We start from the raw sequence: 17716 nt of genomic DNA, 5'->3' as shown, positions 1-17716 counted from the left end.
GCCATTTAATATTCAGTTCCAATGGCTTCTGCTCCCAGTAAACTACCATTCTATTTGCCTATCTCTCCACTTTCGGTGGCAGCAGTTTGCCCAGTCTGCCCTCTGCTGTTGATTTTTTTATTTGTTCAACCCTTTTCTTAATGTGAGGATGGGAGTGATGACTTACAAGCTCTTTACACACTGGAGTAGAAACCGTAAGTCCTATTGTTCTTTATTGTTTTTCATGACACTTACTAATATAAAAACAATCTTAGTGTACAGACCATACAAAGACAAGAAATATAGATAGATACCTAAACTATATTGATATATACTTACTTTTATACTTCGAGTTGATATTTTACCACAATATTTAAAATGTGTAAGTCTTATAAACACAGAGGTCCTTTTCTTCTCCCCCTTTATAGTTATCATATGTATAACATCTACAACCTTTGAAAAACTACACAAGACAATGTTATACTTCTCTTTCAATAGTTATATATATTTTAAACTTAAGATGAAAAATTAGTCTACTTACTAGTATATTTATCACTTCTTTTACTCTTCCTTTATCCTTCAAGTTTTCCTCTAGGATTATTTTGCTTCAGACTGAAAAAATACTTAATAATTTCTTTTAGAGCTAATAACCAATTTTATGAGTTATCCTTCACCTGAGAATACCTTTACTTCATTTTCATTCTTGAAGGATATTTTCACTGGATAATGATTTATGAGTCGACAGTTTTGATTTTGTTTTGTTGTTTTTTGTTTTGTTTTGTTTGTTTTTGTCTTTCAGGATTCTAAAGATATTGTTTTACTCTCTTCTGAACCCATGGTTTCTGAAGAGAAATTCATAGTAATTTGTATTATTTCTCATATCAATATTGCTTTAACACTCTTTTTTGATAATGATGATATCTGGATCCCCTGTGGTCTGTCCTATTGTCTGTTTTGTCTCATAATTTTTGGTATTATCTTTTTTTTAGAGTGTTGTTTTTTTCTGCTGCCAGTTAGAGGGCTGGATGACCAAATTAATCCATTAGGGACCAAATTAACTCCTGGCTAGGCTCCAGTACTTCTGGAAGGCCCTCACTCTTAGATCTTAACCTTACAGAGATATCAGAGAACACGTAGTATTCATCACAGTTCCTCTCCCCAGGGTATTCTAAACTCACTCTTATCTACAGAGTATCACAGTACTGCTAGACTTTTCCTACTTTTTATAAGATTCCTGCTTGATTTCAGCCTCTTACATTCATAGTTCAACAAATGTCCTGAGTGAAAACCCAGCAGTGTTGTCTCATTTTTCTATCTCTCTCTTCTCTCTGATATCCTGCCCAACCCTATTTTTGTCTCTTTAGGTTGATGCATCTGTCACAAATGTGTGCTGATTTCTTGTCATCTAACTAGATGCTTTTTACCCAGACCCTTGCCAAAATTCTCAGCTTCTTGCCAATGTCGAGAATTAGCAAATATCTCTAAAGTGTCCAACTGCAAAAAGTTCCTTCTCTTCTTAAGGGTCTGCCTTATTCCAGAATTTCGGCCTTTGAATTTCTATTTGCCTAAACAATCCTCTGATGCCTTGAGACAAATTTTTTAAACTTGATTCAGTTTTTTATAGTTGTTCTCAGTGGGAGCATTGATCTGCCACAAGCTACTCCATTGTAGGCAGAAGTGAAACTCTTATTTTTTACTTATTTTACTTGTGCAGTCCTTAGGTTTTCTATTCAAATTCTGTTCCCCTGTGTTTAGTATCAATCTCTGCCAAGTTCTTTGAATTTTTGCATGTTTAGCTTAAAGGAGACATTACTTAGACATACTTTCAGATGTACTTCAGTTCTATTCTTTGACGTCTATAAAAAGGCAGATATACCAATTCAGGAACACAAGGTAAGGCTTCGTATAGACAGTATTGTTTTAGTTGTTAGCCACTTTAATACAGAATATTATTTCTTGGTTCTGAATCATTTCAATGCCTTTTTTTCTTTAGTGCTTTATGCACAAGCAGCCATGTCACAAGCTACCATCATATTTCTGCCCTTAATATGAAAGGTGAAAGTATGCATTATATTTATTTTACATGTTGAATAATTCCAAGAATGGTATAAACTTATAGGGTTACTAGATAGTTATTAACTGACTGAGAAATACATTGTTGATTCGAATGTAAAAATCCAATATACAAAATAATATTTACCCGTCATAATCTTCATTGATCCCAGCAAGTGGTACTGGATCACAGTGTACAAAAATTACAAACCCAAAGAATATAAGTGATATAACAGATGTAACCATTATAAATCTCATAAGGGCTTTACAAGACATGTGTAACGTGGAAACAATGATACCTCCCAGAAGCTGGCCAAGTCCACCTCCTGGAAGTAAAACAAATCCTAAAAGAAAGGAGGAGGAGGAGGAGAAACCAGTTAAAAAAAATAGTCAGCTGAAGATAGTACAGAAAATTCATACGTTGATGCAATCCCCCTGCTCTAAACATACAGCAAACATAGATTTAAATAAAAAGACAATGAAAATTTAAAGGCATGATAAACATCTCAACAAACCTGAAACTTAAGAGAAGTACAAATTTGGGAGTAGGGCTAAAGCTATAGGCCTAATGGAATGATGGAGAAGTTTTGCTCCTATGTGGTAATGGCATCTAAGATAAACCCAGAACTTAATCCATGCAAAACAGAAGATGAGAACTGTCTTACTCAGAGCATACTTGCCTGGATCTATACTTTACAGCAAGAGACATGCCCATGACAAGAGTTCAGAAACAGAGATTCATTACCAAAAATTAAACTAAGCCACCCACTGGTTCTGTGAATGGGTGTGCAATATTAACAATCTCACAACAAAGTGGGATTTCAGAATAATCATTATGAGAAATAGTTTTCTTTTCAATCAAGCATAAAGGATTAGATAGAGGCAAGCAGGAGGAGGAAGAAGAGGAAATATAATTAGAAAATACTCAGTCATATGAAAGTAGCACAGTAAATGCATACATTGATGTAATCTCCTTTGCTCCAAACATAAAGAAGTGGCAGATTTAGATAGAAATATAGCAAGAGAAATATGAGGCAAAAAAATGTCCCATTAACATCAGATTAAATTTATCTTTAAATAAAGATAAGGGTCTGTGGGAGACTTGTAAATAAGTAATTTTAGAATGCTCAAAAAGATAAATGAAAATTTAACTTCCATAAAAAGAAATAAAATAAAAAGATAAAGGAATTAAATAAGAGCAGATGAATAAAAAAATAATAAGCCTGGACATTTAAAAATATAATTGCTAAAATAAAAACTGAAGTCCCAGGCCAGAGACATTTGAAAAGTTAGTAACTATGTAATAAAAAAAAAAAAAGAATGAAAGGAGAATAACCAAGAAAAGTAGTTAAAAGACAATGAGTACAGTGGAGAAATATGATAAACATTACCCAGTTGAACAAGGTCAAATTCAAAAGTAGTAAGCCATGGTGATAGTATGTGCCCTTGATATGATTTGATGGAAATGCCACTTTACTTCTGTAATCCTCCCTCTAAAACCCATAACTCCTGTCTAATCACTGGGGGAAAAAATCAGACAATTCCCAATTAAGGAACATTCTAAAAATACCTGACCAGCACTCCTCAAAACTATCAAGGTCATAAAAACAATGGAAGACTTAGAAGCTGTCAAACTCAATAGAAACCTGAGAGATATGACAACTAAATATAATGTATCCTGAATGAGATCCTGGGATAGAAAAAAAAAAGAAAAAAAAGGGACACTATATAAAAGCAAAGGAAATAAGAATAAAATATTGACTTTAGTTAGTATTGATATTGGTTCATTAATTATAACAAAACTACCATACTAATGTAAGATGTTAATAAAAGGGGAAACCAGGTGTGCAGTGTATGGGAGCTGTCTGTACTATCTTCAAATTTTTTCTGTAAATTTAAAACTAATCAGAAAGTAACTTTAAAAAAAACACAGTGAGAACAGAATAAGAGGCACTACAAAATGTTTTACAGCACTTGTGAGAAGTATAATGAAATAAATTCCAGAGAAATAATACATGAAAAATTGAAACTGAGAATGAGAAATTTCCATCATTAAAAAAAAATATTAGTTCTGGGAATAAAAAACACTCCAACTACTGAGAAGGATTAAGAATAAATAATTAAATCTATCCTAAGACATACAGAAATAAGGTAAGAAAACTTCATATCATCAAAAATAAAGAAAAATTGTAAAATCTGCCAAATGGTATGTTACTTGCAAAAGAATGATAATTTAGCTAATTCATAAAATGATAAAATTAATAATCTAGACTAGACATGAACACATGCACTCACTCTTGAAGAGTAGGGCTAGTGAACTACTAGTGGGTAGTTAAAATCTCCTGAACAAAACAAAGGGGATAAAATGAAAAAAAAAAAAAAAAATTAGTCCATTGAGAGAGGACAGGATAGTAGGGGGAAAAAGAAGCAAATTGAAGAGTAAAAAACAAAGAAATATAAGTAAGAAGTTAAAAGTTACTTAAACATGTCAGAATCCACAATAATGGTAAATGGATAAAGCTTAACTATTAAAAAGATTATCAAATTGGGTGTTTTTTAAAGGAAAGTCTGAAAATGAGGTACTAAAAAAAAAAAAATGTGCCATGAAATGTAGTTCATAAACAGGTATATACCTAATGACATTGTATAAAATAAATTATGTTGAAATTGCCCAGAAAATTAAAAATCCATAAGCAAAGTATTTTGACTCCACTTTCTCATAAACAGAGACTTAGCTTACAACATTACTAAAGATATGGAAAGTATTATTCGATGTGAACAGTTATTTAAAAAGAGAAACAAAACCATATATTTAAAAACTAAAAATCTTTTCTCAATAAGACATGACTTAAATAAAAATATAATGATAATCATAATTAAAAAACACTTAGAACAGAAAAATAATGAAAATTACAACTAAATGTATGAGATGCTACTAAGGAAAATCTATAAATAATTGTACCACCATGATAAGGGTTTTAGGAGAATTACATGAGTCAATATTTAATTGCTTAGAAAAGTGTCCGGGCACGAAGTAAACATATGAATGTTTGAAAAAAGGTAGACATTCACAAACAAATTCATTAAAAAGCAAAAAAAGTACAAATAAATAGAGTGGGGGCAATATTTATCAAGAAAATTGTGGGAATTGGAACTGAATCAGGAGACTTCAGAGTGTGAGAAGTAAGCTTGAAGGTAAGGAAGTTAAGAAGAGGCAAACCACCTTTTACCCCAGAATCTCAGAAATGAAGGGCAATAGGTACCACTAAAAGCAGGAGTGAGATAAAGGTAAAAACAAGGGGAATGGATGGCAATCTATATAAAATGTTTGAGCTCCAAGTCTATCCCCATCTCTGTGCCATATAACTGACCCAGGAAAAGGCCCTTGGTTATTCAGCTTGAACCCAACAACTACAGATTTCAGAAAACCACAAACATTTGTGAGCAAAAAACGGAGAACCCAACTCAGCTAGGAAAATATTGGCTGTCAGGCTATTGCTCTAGGCAATAAGAAAATACTGGGCACAGGGAGTTCAACAATTAAATGGCTAGCTCTTTGAAGGCTACACCAAAAGGAAACAAAACAGTTGAAAACTCAACCAATGCACAGAACTTCCAATCAACCTTTTATGTAAAGATTTCATTGGTGTACAGAAAAGTACACAAATCACATTTGTACATACTGATGACTTTTCAAAATAACTGTTTCTATGAAACTACCACCCAGATCAAAAATCCAACATTGCCAGAAGATCAAAGGCTCTTTCATGCACTTATAGGATTTTATAAAATATGGACCATAAAGTATGTATATATTAAGGCTTTTTTTGTTTGGTATGATATCTGAAAAATTCACCCATGTTTTTATATATGACAATAGATGATGCATTCTCATTGCTGAATAGCAATCTAGAATACACATACACCACAACTTATTCACTGTGATATTGTGAATTGTGGTGCAACTTTAAAAATTCATGTACATGTCCTTCTGTAAACATTTGCACTTCCTCTAGGTATATTCTTAAGAGAGGATGTAACATGGAGTGGAATTCCTGAATGAGAATATGTATATGTTCAGATTTTCATGATACTGCCAAACAGATTCATAAAATGGTTAAACCAATTTACACTTTCACCAGTAGTGGATGAAATGCTACCACTCCACGTCCATGCCAACATGTATTTCCCTTTTTCATTTTAGCCATTGTGGTGAATGAATAATATTATTGTGTTGTGGTTTTAATATGCATTTCCCTAAAAACCAATTAAGGTGAACCCACTTTCATATGAATATTGGCCAATGGATATCATCTTCTATTGAATACTTTTCCAAGTCTCTTGTCCATTTTTATTGAATTATCTGCCTTACTATTGACAGATGTTTTTACATATTCTATTTTTTTTAAGATTTTATTTATTTGACAGAGAGGGAGAGAGAGAGAGAGCACACACAAGCAGAGGGAGAGGGGAGGGGAGAAGCAGGCTCCCTGCTGAGCAGAAAGTTGGATGCGGGGCTCGATCCCAGGACCCTGGGATCATGACCTGAGCCAAAGGCAGATGCTTAACTGACTGAGCCACCCAGGTGCCCCTATTTTTACATATTCTAGACATAAATTCTTTGTAGAATATTTCTATTGAAAAGATTGTCTGCCTTCATTTTTACTCTTTATGCTGACATTTGATGAACAGAAGTTCCTAAATTTTAATGTAATACCATTTATTTTTTCCTTTATGGTTATGTGGTTTCTGTCCTATGTAAAAAATCTGTCTTCACTAAGGCCATTAAATACTTTCCTATGTTTTATTCTAAAAAGCTTTATAATTTTACCATTCGCATTTAGATCTACAATATATCTAGAATTAGTAGTTGGATACATAGTAAGGGAGAGGTCAAGATTTACCTTTTTCATAAGGATATCTAATTGACTCAATATCACCAATATCTAATTGACCCAACTATTTGTTTTAAAGCTACATTGTTGAGGGCATGCCCACGTATAATTGTTTCATCTACCTCACTGCCTGACTCTGCTGTCATTGTAAATGATCTCTTCATAACAAGTAATTCCTCTTTCTTTGAAGAATACAATACTTAAATTACTATAGTTATACCATCTTTTCTTCTGGCTAGCATTCACATAGAACTTTTTCTATCCTTTGACTTTCAACCTTTTCATGTCCTCATATTTAAGGAGTGCCTCTTGCAAGTAACATACTAGATTGTATGATCAATCTAACAATCTTTATTTATATGTAATAAAATTAATATCATTTATTGGGCAGCAATTCTCCACATATCTCATGTTTCTGCATATCTAGCAAGCAGAATCACTGACTGATTTTTGTTCTATCTCTTCAAGGATATTTGTATAGTGAACAAACAACCTTGGATAATAGAGATAGTGTTCTCCTCAAGAACAGATGGCAAGTTTGCTTATAGTTTTGGAAAACAGAGATTGTGTCTCTCCTGGAACTAAGAGAAGATACATTTACTGTCAAGTATAATAAAGATAATGTCTTCTTCTGGATCAAAAGGTAAGATTTATGCTGACATTTGATGAACAGAAGTTCTTTTTTTTTTTTTTTTTTTTTTTTTTAAAGATTTTATTTATTTATTTGAGACAGAGAGAATGAGAGAGAGAGAGCACATGAGGGGGGGAGGGTCAGAGGGAGAAGCAGGCTCCCTGCCGAGCAGGGAGCCCGATGCGGGACTCGATCCAGGGACTCCAGGATCATGACCTGAGCCGAAGGCAGTCACTTAACCAACTGAGCCACCCAGGCGCCCTGATGAACAGAAGTTCTTAAATAGAAATATTCTACAAAGAATTTATGTCTAGACAGTTGATTACTGTCTATTATAAGATTTATGTTCCTCCAGAGTTGTGCTCACATTCACTAACTAACTTGCTTACACTGTGCCCTGGACCCCCAGATTTTGATGGATCCACCCTTCCCAGTCACATTTGCCTCAGTCCCAGTGCTGCAGAAGTCTTCCCCCAGAAGACTAATGCAACCTTGCCAACACCAAACATCCCAACTCACATGTTTTAAGGGCCTCAGTGCCAGCAGCAGCAGGAGTGGGCCCTGTGGAAGCCTGAGGTGTACCTCGTTAAAACTGGGTGCCCCACCCCAGCTGGGGACTCAATACTGCCCACTACAGGTAAAGAGAGCCTTTTCAGTTGAAAGGACTGAAGGAAAAAGCAGCCAGGACACAAGAGCTGGGCACAAGCAACATACATAGGAGACACCCCTGAAGTACCAGGTTCTGGTGAACAGAGGACTCTGCATCGCAGAGCACTACAGGGCCTCTTCTTCATAAGGCCATTACTTTCAAAAGTAGAAGACACAGCTGACCTCCCTAACAAAGAGATACAGACACAGAGGGTTAGACAAAATGAGGAGACAGAGGAATACATCCCAAATGAAATAACAGGACAAAAAAAAACCACAGCAAGAGATCTAAGTGAAACAGATATAAGTAGTATGCCTGATGGAGAATTCAAAGTAATGATCATAAAGATACTCACTGGACTTAAGAAAAGAGTGGAGAGTATCAATGAGACCCTTAAAAAGGAGATAGAAAACACAAAAAAGAACCAATCAGAGATGAAAAACACAACAAACGAAATTAAAAATACACTAGATGGAATAAATAGCAGGCTACAGGAAGTGGAGGAACAAATTAGAGATTTGGAGAACAGAGTAATGGAAATAAATCAAGCTGAGCAGGTGAGGAAAAAAATTATGCAAAATGAGAATAGACTTACAGTACTCAGTGACTCCATCAAGCATAATAACATTCACATTATAGTGATCCCAGAAGAAGAAAGAATAGTTGAATATTCCCTAATCTGGGGAAGGAATCAGTTATCCAGATCCAGGAGGCACAGACATCCCCCAACAAAATCGACCCAAGATGTCCACAACAAGACACACAGTAATTAAAAAGGAAAGAAGCAGTGATAAAGAGAGAATTTTAAAAGCAGTAAGAGAAAAGAAGACAGTTACATACAAGGAAAACACTAAGGCTATCAGCAGATTTCTCAGCAGAAAGTTTGCAGGCCAGAAGAAAATCTACAGCCAAGAATATTCTATCCAGCAAGGCTAACATTCAGAATAGAAGGAGAGATAGAGTTTCCCAAACAATAGCTAAAAGAGTTCATAACCACTAAACTAGCCCTACTCTACTTTACTTTTACTTTAAATGTAAATGGTCTAAATGTTCCCATCAAAAGACACAGTGCGACTGAATGGATTAAAAATAACATATATCTCTCTCTCTCTAAAAAAAGGGGGGGGGCACCTGGGTGACTCAGTTGATTAAGTGTCCAACTCTTGATTTGGGCTCAGATCATGATCTCAGTGTCATGAGATCAAGCCCACATCAGGCTCTACACTGGGCATGGAGCCTGCTCAAGATTCTCTCTCTCCCCCTCTGCCCCTCCCCCCACCTCTCTCTCTCAAATAAATAAATAAAATAGCATTTATATGCTGTCTACAAGAGACACATTTCAGACACATGAAAAGATGTTCAACATCACTCATCATCAGGGAAATGCAAATTGAAACCACAATCAGATATCACCTCACACCTGTCAGAATGGCTAGAATTAAAAACACAAGAAACGAAACAAGTGTTGGCAAAGATGTGGAGGAAAAGGAACACTTGTACGCTGTTGGTGAGAATACAAACTGGTACAGCCACTGTGGAAAACAGTATGGAGGTCCTCAAAAAATTAAAAATAGAATTACTTTATGATCAAGTAATTCCTCTACCAGGAATTTTTCCAAAGAATACAGAAACACTAATTCAGAGGGATATATGCCTCCCTATGCTTATTGCTTTATTTACAAAGCCAAATTATGGAAGCAGCCAAAGTGTCCACTGATTGATTAAGGGATAAAGACAGTGTGGAATATATATACAGTGGAATAAAATAATGCAATCTTGCCATTCACAGCGGTATGGATGGTCCTAGAGGGTATAATGCTGAGCAAAATAAGTCAGTCAGAGAAAACAAATACCATATGATTTCATTCATATGTGGAATTTAAGAAACAAAACAAATGAACAAAGAAAATAAGGGACAAACAAAAACCCAGACTCTAAATACAGATAACGAGCTGGTGGTTGCCAGAGGGGAGGTGGTGGTGGGGGTAGGTAAAATAAAGAAGATTAAGAGTACACTTATTGTGATGAGCACTGAGTAATGTATAGAATCATTGAAAAATAATAAAATAAAATAAGATAAATAAAACTTGAGCAAATGCTATTACTCCTACTTTATGCTTATTTGAAATATTTCATAAATACATATAAGAAAACTTTATATAAAAACTTCAAAATGATTACAATGAGCAGAAAAGGTCTACCTGCAATTTTAGCTGCTGTAGAGTGTGTTAATAAAAACTGGTTTTCTATATATGTAGGCAAATATTCAGAAGCTCCAATAAAAACTAAAGATTCTGAAGCTTTGGTCAGAGCTAGGCATGTAAATATTGGATTCTTCAACAGAACCTGAAATAGAAATGTTATATACAAATTATTTTATTTTGTTAGGTAAATAAGAATAGATTTATTGACTCACATGTTAACGACCAATCAGCAAAAATTTTACCTTTCCCAATCTAAAGTAAACATATATATATATATGTTTATATATAAATATATCAAAATTTGCAATTCACCAATATACAAATAGTATTAAAGACATGTAGTGATGGAACCATTTTTATTTGACCTCCATACCACCTATAATTTTTATTTGTGAGTCTGGCAGTTTTCTAGAAAACTTAAGGAAAAATACATATCATTATCCAGGTGTCTAGAATGTCCCTTTACCTTAGTTAATCTATTTCTTTCCTTAACAAATCTTTTTACTTAACTAAAAAACAAAACGAAGATAATTTAAGCAACACACAAGGAAAATCACTAGTATTACTGTTAAGATTCTATATTTTACTCCTGGGAATTCCACATACAGTGAAGTCACTTAAATGCTGCATTTTAGTCAATATTTTGAACTTATTCAGAAGTCTTATGAGAATGTATAGTGATGGTTTAATATTACACTATACACAGTAATTAACATGACAATAATTAACATTAAAATGTTAGCTTTCAAACTGATTTCTGTATTTCCTACATATATATTTATCTTTGAAAATTTCAGTGGTGTTTTATGTTTGTATATTTAAGTTAACTTAATTTTTTTTCTAGTTCTAAACACCTTTTTTTTTTTTTTTTTAAAGATTTTATTTTATTAATACAGAGAGAGACAGCGAGAGAGGGAACACAAGCAGGGGGAGTGGGAGAGGGAGAAGCAGGCTTCCTGCTGAGCAGGAGCCTGATGCGGGGCTCGATCCCAGGACCCTGAGATCATGACCTGAGCCAAAGGCAGATGCTTAACAACTGAGCCACCCAGGTGCCCCCTAAACACCATTTTTTAAAATCTAAACGTATTCTCTATATTAATCTAATTCATCTTTTGAGTGCTATCTAAATTTACATAGTGTGATTCCACCATATTCATCCACTCCCACAAATTAGGCTCACTTCAACTCCCACTGTCACAAGCAAGGCTATATTAAACATCCCTGGGCACCAGGTGGCTCAGTTGGTTAAGCGACTGCCTTCGGCTCAGGTCATGATCCTGGAGTCCCAGGATCAAGTCCCGCATCGGGCTCCCTGCTCAGCAGGGATTCTGCTTCTTCCTCTGACCCTCCCCCCATCATGTGCTCTCTCTCTCTCATTCTCTCTCTCAAATAAATAAATAAAATCTTTTAAAAAAAAAATAAAATAAACATCCCTGTGCATGCACCCTTAAGGACTAGGGTAGAATGTCTTTGGAAGCATATATCCCAGAACAGGATTGCTAGGGCATTAAGATGTACTATACTTCGTTCCATTATTCCTCTAATTTTTTCCCCAAAAGGTATCAGTTTACAATCCCACCATAATGTTAAGAGAGTCCTATTTTCTTCATGTAGCAACTTATTCCTTATAAAATTCATCAGAGCAATATTTTCAGTTCCACATTTTGAACTTTGCCATTCTCCCATCAGGAGGCACTGAACTGGGAAAGTCCTTTATGACTGTCTCAACAAAGCAAGAGATGCTGCATGACTTCTCAGGTTGGATCGTAAAATGACAACAGGACTTCTGCTGTATACGCTCACTCTCTCAGGACGCTGGCTTTGGGACTCTTCACCATGTTGTGAGAAAGTCAAGGCCAGATGGAGAGGCCATGTGTGGGTGTTCCAGCAAACAGCCAGTGTCAACAGCCCAGAGTTGAGTAAACAAGCCTTCAGAGGATTTTATCCCCCAGACTTCACTTTAGTTGACAAGTAGAGCTGAGCAGAGTAAACCCTGACAAAGCTGCAGATTAATGAGCAAAATCATGTTCTATTATTTTAAGCCACTAAGTTTTGGGGTGGTTTGTCATATAGCAGTAGATAACTGCTACACCCCACATAATCACAAATACTTGATATTATTAGCTGGCTTTTAAAATTTTGCCACGCTGATGGATGTAAAGTCATACCACACACCAATGCTTTATAATGGTACTTTTCTAAATTCAAATCCAACTGAACATTTCATCATGTAATTCATAGCTGTTTAGGCTTGGTTATTATGTGTGAACTGCTTATTCATATTTTTATTAGGCTTCCTGAAATTCCTGTATAGATTTTCCAAGAATTCCTTGTTTATTCTAAATACCAATCTCCTATTAGACTGAGAGATCTGTTACTCATCTTTTAACATTTTCTGCAGTTTCTTTCATAGAACAGAAATCTTTGTCATAATTTAATCCACTAATTTTTACTTTGTATTTTACACTATTACAAACTTGTTTAACCTTTCCTACCTCTATGTCACGAGATACTTCTTTCATGGTTTAGCATTAACTGTGTTTTTTTTTTTTTTTCTAGTCACATTCTATTAACCTAGAAATACCTTTGTGTATCATACGAAGTAGAGGTCCAACTTCATGTCAGCATACAGGGAACCAAATTTGTTATCACATTTAGTGAACAACTATCTTTGTAGTTCCTCCCCTATCATATAGCAAGTTTTTATATATATTAATCTGTTGCTGAGTTCTGTCTTCTGTTTCACTGGTCTATACCATGATTTTATAGGAATTGGCAATCTGTATTAGATATAACAGGCAGAATAAGGAACAAAAACTTAGCTTTTATCTTGGCTCTGCAACTGATTTTTGGAACAACAATTAGCAAATCATGTCTCCACATATCCTATTTTATAATAGTAGATGGAGTAATGGTGTTAGAGTCAGGCACATGAGATATTTTTATATTCTTAACCTCAATTCAGCTACGTGTGTGTGTGTGTGTGTGTGTGTGTGTGTGTGTGTGTCCAAAGATATATATGTCTTTGGAAAAATTACGCATCCTCTTTAAATTACTGGTTCATGATCTATAAAATAGAAATGATAATATCTATATCTCCAGGTGATCATGAGAATGGAATATATGTAATAATTTAATTTCTGGCATCTAGAAGGTACCTAGGAAAGAATACACATCATTTTCATAATTGATAAGAGAGTCACACTAGATTATGAGATTTGTTATTTGCAAATTATAGTGTGCTTTGAATCATTTGGATGGTGTAAAACACAGATTGCCAGGTCCTACTTTCAGAGTTTCTGATTCAGTAGGTTTACAACAAGGCCCAAGAATTTGCATTTTTAACAAATTCCCAGGCAGTGATGATGATGATGATGATGATGATGGCCTAGGAGCTACACTAAGAACCACTGCACTAGATAATTTTTGTGTTTGGACTCTTTAGAATTAAAATGAACAGACTCATAGGTTAATCCAGTTGATGAAACTTATTATAATGTTACACAGTAAAGTAAGAAAGCCAAAAACACTTTCTAAGTAGTTGAATAATTCAGCACTCATAAAGAAACAGAAAAAGATTCAGAAGCAAATGGCAGCTTATCAGGTCTGCTCTCTAGTGGGCCTTCCATTGCTTTGTCTTAATTACTACAAAGGCCCAGATATTCAGCTTCTTTCTGTCAGCTTATTGGGCCTATTATCTACTTCTATTATAGCTACTCACTATATTGTCTCTCCATTTGCTTCTCTATCTCAATGGCCTTTGCACACTCATTTTCTCTATGTCAGTTTATTAAACCTGTGTCATTTAAGTTTTCCAGCCTTTCTCCTATATATACTCTCCCAAGAAAGAGAAATTAAATAGTCAGTTTATAGCAGGTCTCCCTATTGGATATTTTCTCAACCTATTTAATAGGTTTTTGGGAAATCTAAGGATTGCTATCTTAGGTTCAAGTTCTGATCCCAGACCTAGTTTTAACTAGGACATTTGAACTACATCATATAGAGCATGTCAACTCATGCACAAAGAAACACTTCTGCGCACTTTATTCAGAAAGGGCTATGGGCACTTTACTTAGAAAGAAACTGTGAGCATAGCAAACACTCAGAATACAATAGACCTTTCCGAACAAATGTCTAGGCTTTCCTCTTTTTAAAAAAAAATCTATTTTTTTCTTAAATGTAAATATGGGAGGCAAAGAAAAAGGCCAGACATAAAATCAGTATTCAAGGGATTTTATGTAATAAAATCAGGCTTAATTATGGTAGGTGTTGAAAAAGAAAAGGAGAAATCAAATTAGTTCTGCACAGTAGCAGATAATTTCATGCAACAGCCATTTCTTATAGCACTGTGGCTCTCAGCCCTACTCCATCACAGAGTTTGTCTAAAATCATGGTCTTTACCACACCAGTGGAGATTCATGCTGGTCTGGGAGGTATGGTTGGATTCAAATGGTAACCAACCATTTGTATTCTGGCATATACTTACTTAGTAAGAGTCTGAAACAAGGACAGGATCAGCAAAATATAAAGTAAACAGTATAGTGGACATAGACAAGTAGACTAAGATACAGGACAGGGTTCAAGTAGCAGTGGGAAACAAATGTTAATGAGGAAACTGATGCAGAGGAATGTTGCAGGAAGGAAAGAGCTCCTAAACACCCAACCAAGGTTCATTGAAGATGGGGTGCATAGTGTCCCAATCAATTATGGAACTTTTTCTTTCATGTGGTAGAAGCATTAATCTACTTCCTACCCTAATCAAGGTAGCATGACAGTAGACAATGATCCTGCCAGTAAAAGGCCTTGGTGTCTACAGACAAATAGGAGGAAAATATAAGTTGAAGAGGGTATCAATAAACTTCCAATTTCTCAAGTGTTTTACTTGATCATTTAACTTCTCCCTTGCTCTGGTCTTGGTTCCTCATGAAGAACATCTATAATTAGCCATAGAAAATAAGTGATGGTTATCTTTATTAAATCTGTCAATAAGAGTAAAATATGTCACCTAGAAAATGCTGCTTTTTCAGGTTTAAAAATGTTTCAGGCCTCTATTCTGAAATCTCACTTACTCTGCTTCTACAAACACCAATATATTTCATCACACCTAGTAGACAACTCAGAGACTGAAAATAGTACATGATGTCCTGACATAAATACAAGTAGTAAATATATTTTTAAAAATCATATTACTTCTGTCAAATGTATATTGATTCTAGTTTCTATGATAGTAATTCACCTGCTTTCAAAGAAAATTCAATATTTTGACTACCAATGGTATAATATCTAAATAATTTAGACACTAGCGTCCTTTGATATAGTCTGTCACCCATTTCTAGTCACACAAGTAATGAATAACACTTTAAATTCAATTGGTCCTTTACAGTTCAAAAAGTTCTTTTGGGGTGCCTGGGTGGCTCAGTGGTTAAGCGTCTGCCTTCGGCTCGGGTCATGATCCCAGCGTCCTGGGATCGAGCCCTGCATTGGGCTCCCGGCTCAAGCAGGGAACCTGCTTCTTCCTCTCCCACTCCCCCGGGTTCCACTTTCTCTTTCTCTGTCAAATAAATAAATAAAATCTTTTAAAAAAAAAGTTCTTTCATATCATAATATTCATTGACAATTCTTTGTTCACTGGAGTTCTAGTATATAAATGCCTTCTCTGTTAATAAGATATGAGACTTAAGCATGAGATGAAGAAAAAGAAGGTAAAAGTGTTGATATCTCTGCTGCATACATTTAAAAACAGTTTTCTCCTATAAAATCTTATTCCTTACCTGCTTCTAGCCAGTCTTAATTTCATTGTTTTTTTCTTTTCCCTGATTTATTTCCCTAATTTCCAAGCTTTCTATTTTTATTCTTTTAAAAAATATTTTTAACCCATTATAGTCTGAGAGCTATGGAGAGTTATTGTTCTTATTCTTTGTTCAACTTTCTTTCACTCTCCCCACCAATCAACTATGCTTTAAACATATAAGTCTTCTCTAAACTGAATATAGCCAAAACTTTGCTGCCTCAAGGTGTTTCCACATGTGTCTCTTATGCCTAGAATTTTCTTAATGACCATTCATAATTCCTTCTCTTGCTTTAGGGTTTTCCATTTAAATGCTCCCTGTTCGGTGAAGCCTACTTTGACCCATATCTAAAGTACATTTTACATGGAATTTTCTCTACACAATTGTTAATCACTTGTTTTTAATCTGTATTTTTTTATTTTATTTTATTTTATTATGTTATGTTAGTCACCATATAATACATCATTAGTTTTTGATGTGATTCATGACTCATTGTTAATCTGTATTTTTTAAGATATGAGACCCACACAAGAACATAGCTCCATAAAGGCATGGATGTTAGTATTATATCTTCAATGTGATTCTGCCCACAACATAAAGGATAAAATTATGAAAAAGAGAAGAGGAAGAAAATTGAATATAGAATCACTATTTAGAAGCTGGGTTTTTTTCAGGGCGCCGGGGTGGCTCAGTCAATTGAGCATCTGATTCTTGGTTTCAGCTTTGGCAATAATCTCAGGGTCATGGGATCAAGCTCCACGGCCCACTCCACACTGAGCATGGAGTAGGCTTGAGATTCTTTTCCTCTCCACCCCCCTCTGCTCCTCCCCCTCTTCCCCTCCCCCTGCTTGTACTCACACAATCTCTCTCTTTCTTTCTCAAATAAATAAAGAAAATCTTAAAAATTCTTTAAAAAGAAGTTGGGTTTTTAAACCCCACTCCGTCTGTATTGTAGGCCTTGTTTCTCATCTAGAGAAGCAAAGGTTTCTTCTCTATTTGATATTGAGATATTTTCCATAAAATATGATGTTTGCAAGAATATTTGCTAACTTTTAGAGTTCTCTGCTAAGTCATTTAAACATAATAAAAAGATGTTAATACTTATAAGTCATTTCATTAAATGTCTTATTTATTTCTTCATGGAAAGAACAAACAAAAATAACACAAAAGTAAAATTAAAAGAAATAGAAGGAAAATACTACTACCATCCTCTGATACAAGCCATGTTCCTGGAAATGCCACTTAGGTAAGGTGGGTCTTATTTTCCATTATCTATAAAATGACTAAGTTAATTAAGACTTCAAAAGTCCCACTCAGATTTAAGTTGAACACTTTATCGTTATTTTCTTAAATCCACTACAGGTCAACTTATTTGGCTTGTTCATGTAAAATATTTTACTTTACCCAAATAGTAGCAAATAAATCCTTGATACTAATTCCAAATTCCTGATCTTTAATCTTTCCATCAAATGGATGAGGCTGTTTACGCTTCTCAGCTTTTCTCTTTGCTGTACCTA

The 17716-nt window shown here is 34.8% G+C and overlaps 1 protein-coding gene across 1 annotated transcript in view; it reads right to left on the bottom strand.

Annotated features, from left to right (window-relative positions):
• Positions 1 to 17716, bottom strand: part of SLCO6A1 (solute carrier organic anion transporter family member 6A1) — a 96633-nt gene that overhangs the window by 55064 nt on the left and 23853 nt on the right. Inside the window, exons 7-9 of the mRNA XM_078066323.1 lie at positions 17604 to 17713; positions 10408 to 10552; positions 2180 to 2375 (exon numbers count right to left, since the gene is read on the bottom strand). Of these exons, the coding sequence (XP_077922449.1) occupies positions 2180 to 2375; positions 10408 to 10552; positions 17604 to 17713 (451 nt within the window). The remainder of the gene's footprint in view (positions 1 to 2179; positions 2376 to 10407; positions 10553 to 17603; positions 17714 to 17716) is intronic.

The sequence above is a fragment of the Halichoerus grypus genome, chromosome 2 (assembly GCF_964656455.1).
Source record: "Halichoerus grypus chromosome 2, mHalGry1.hap1.1, whole genome shotgun sequence".
NCBI lineage: Eukaryota > Metazoa > Chordata > Mammalia > Carnivora > Phocidae > Halichoerus > Halichoerus grypus.
This window is presented reverse-complemented; position numbering and strand designations above follow the sequence as displayed.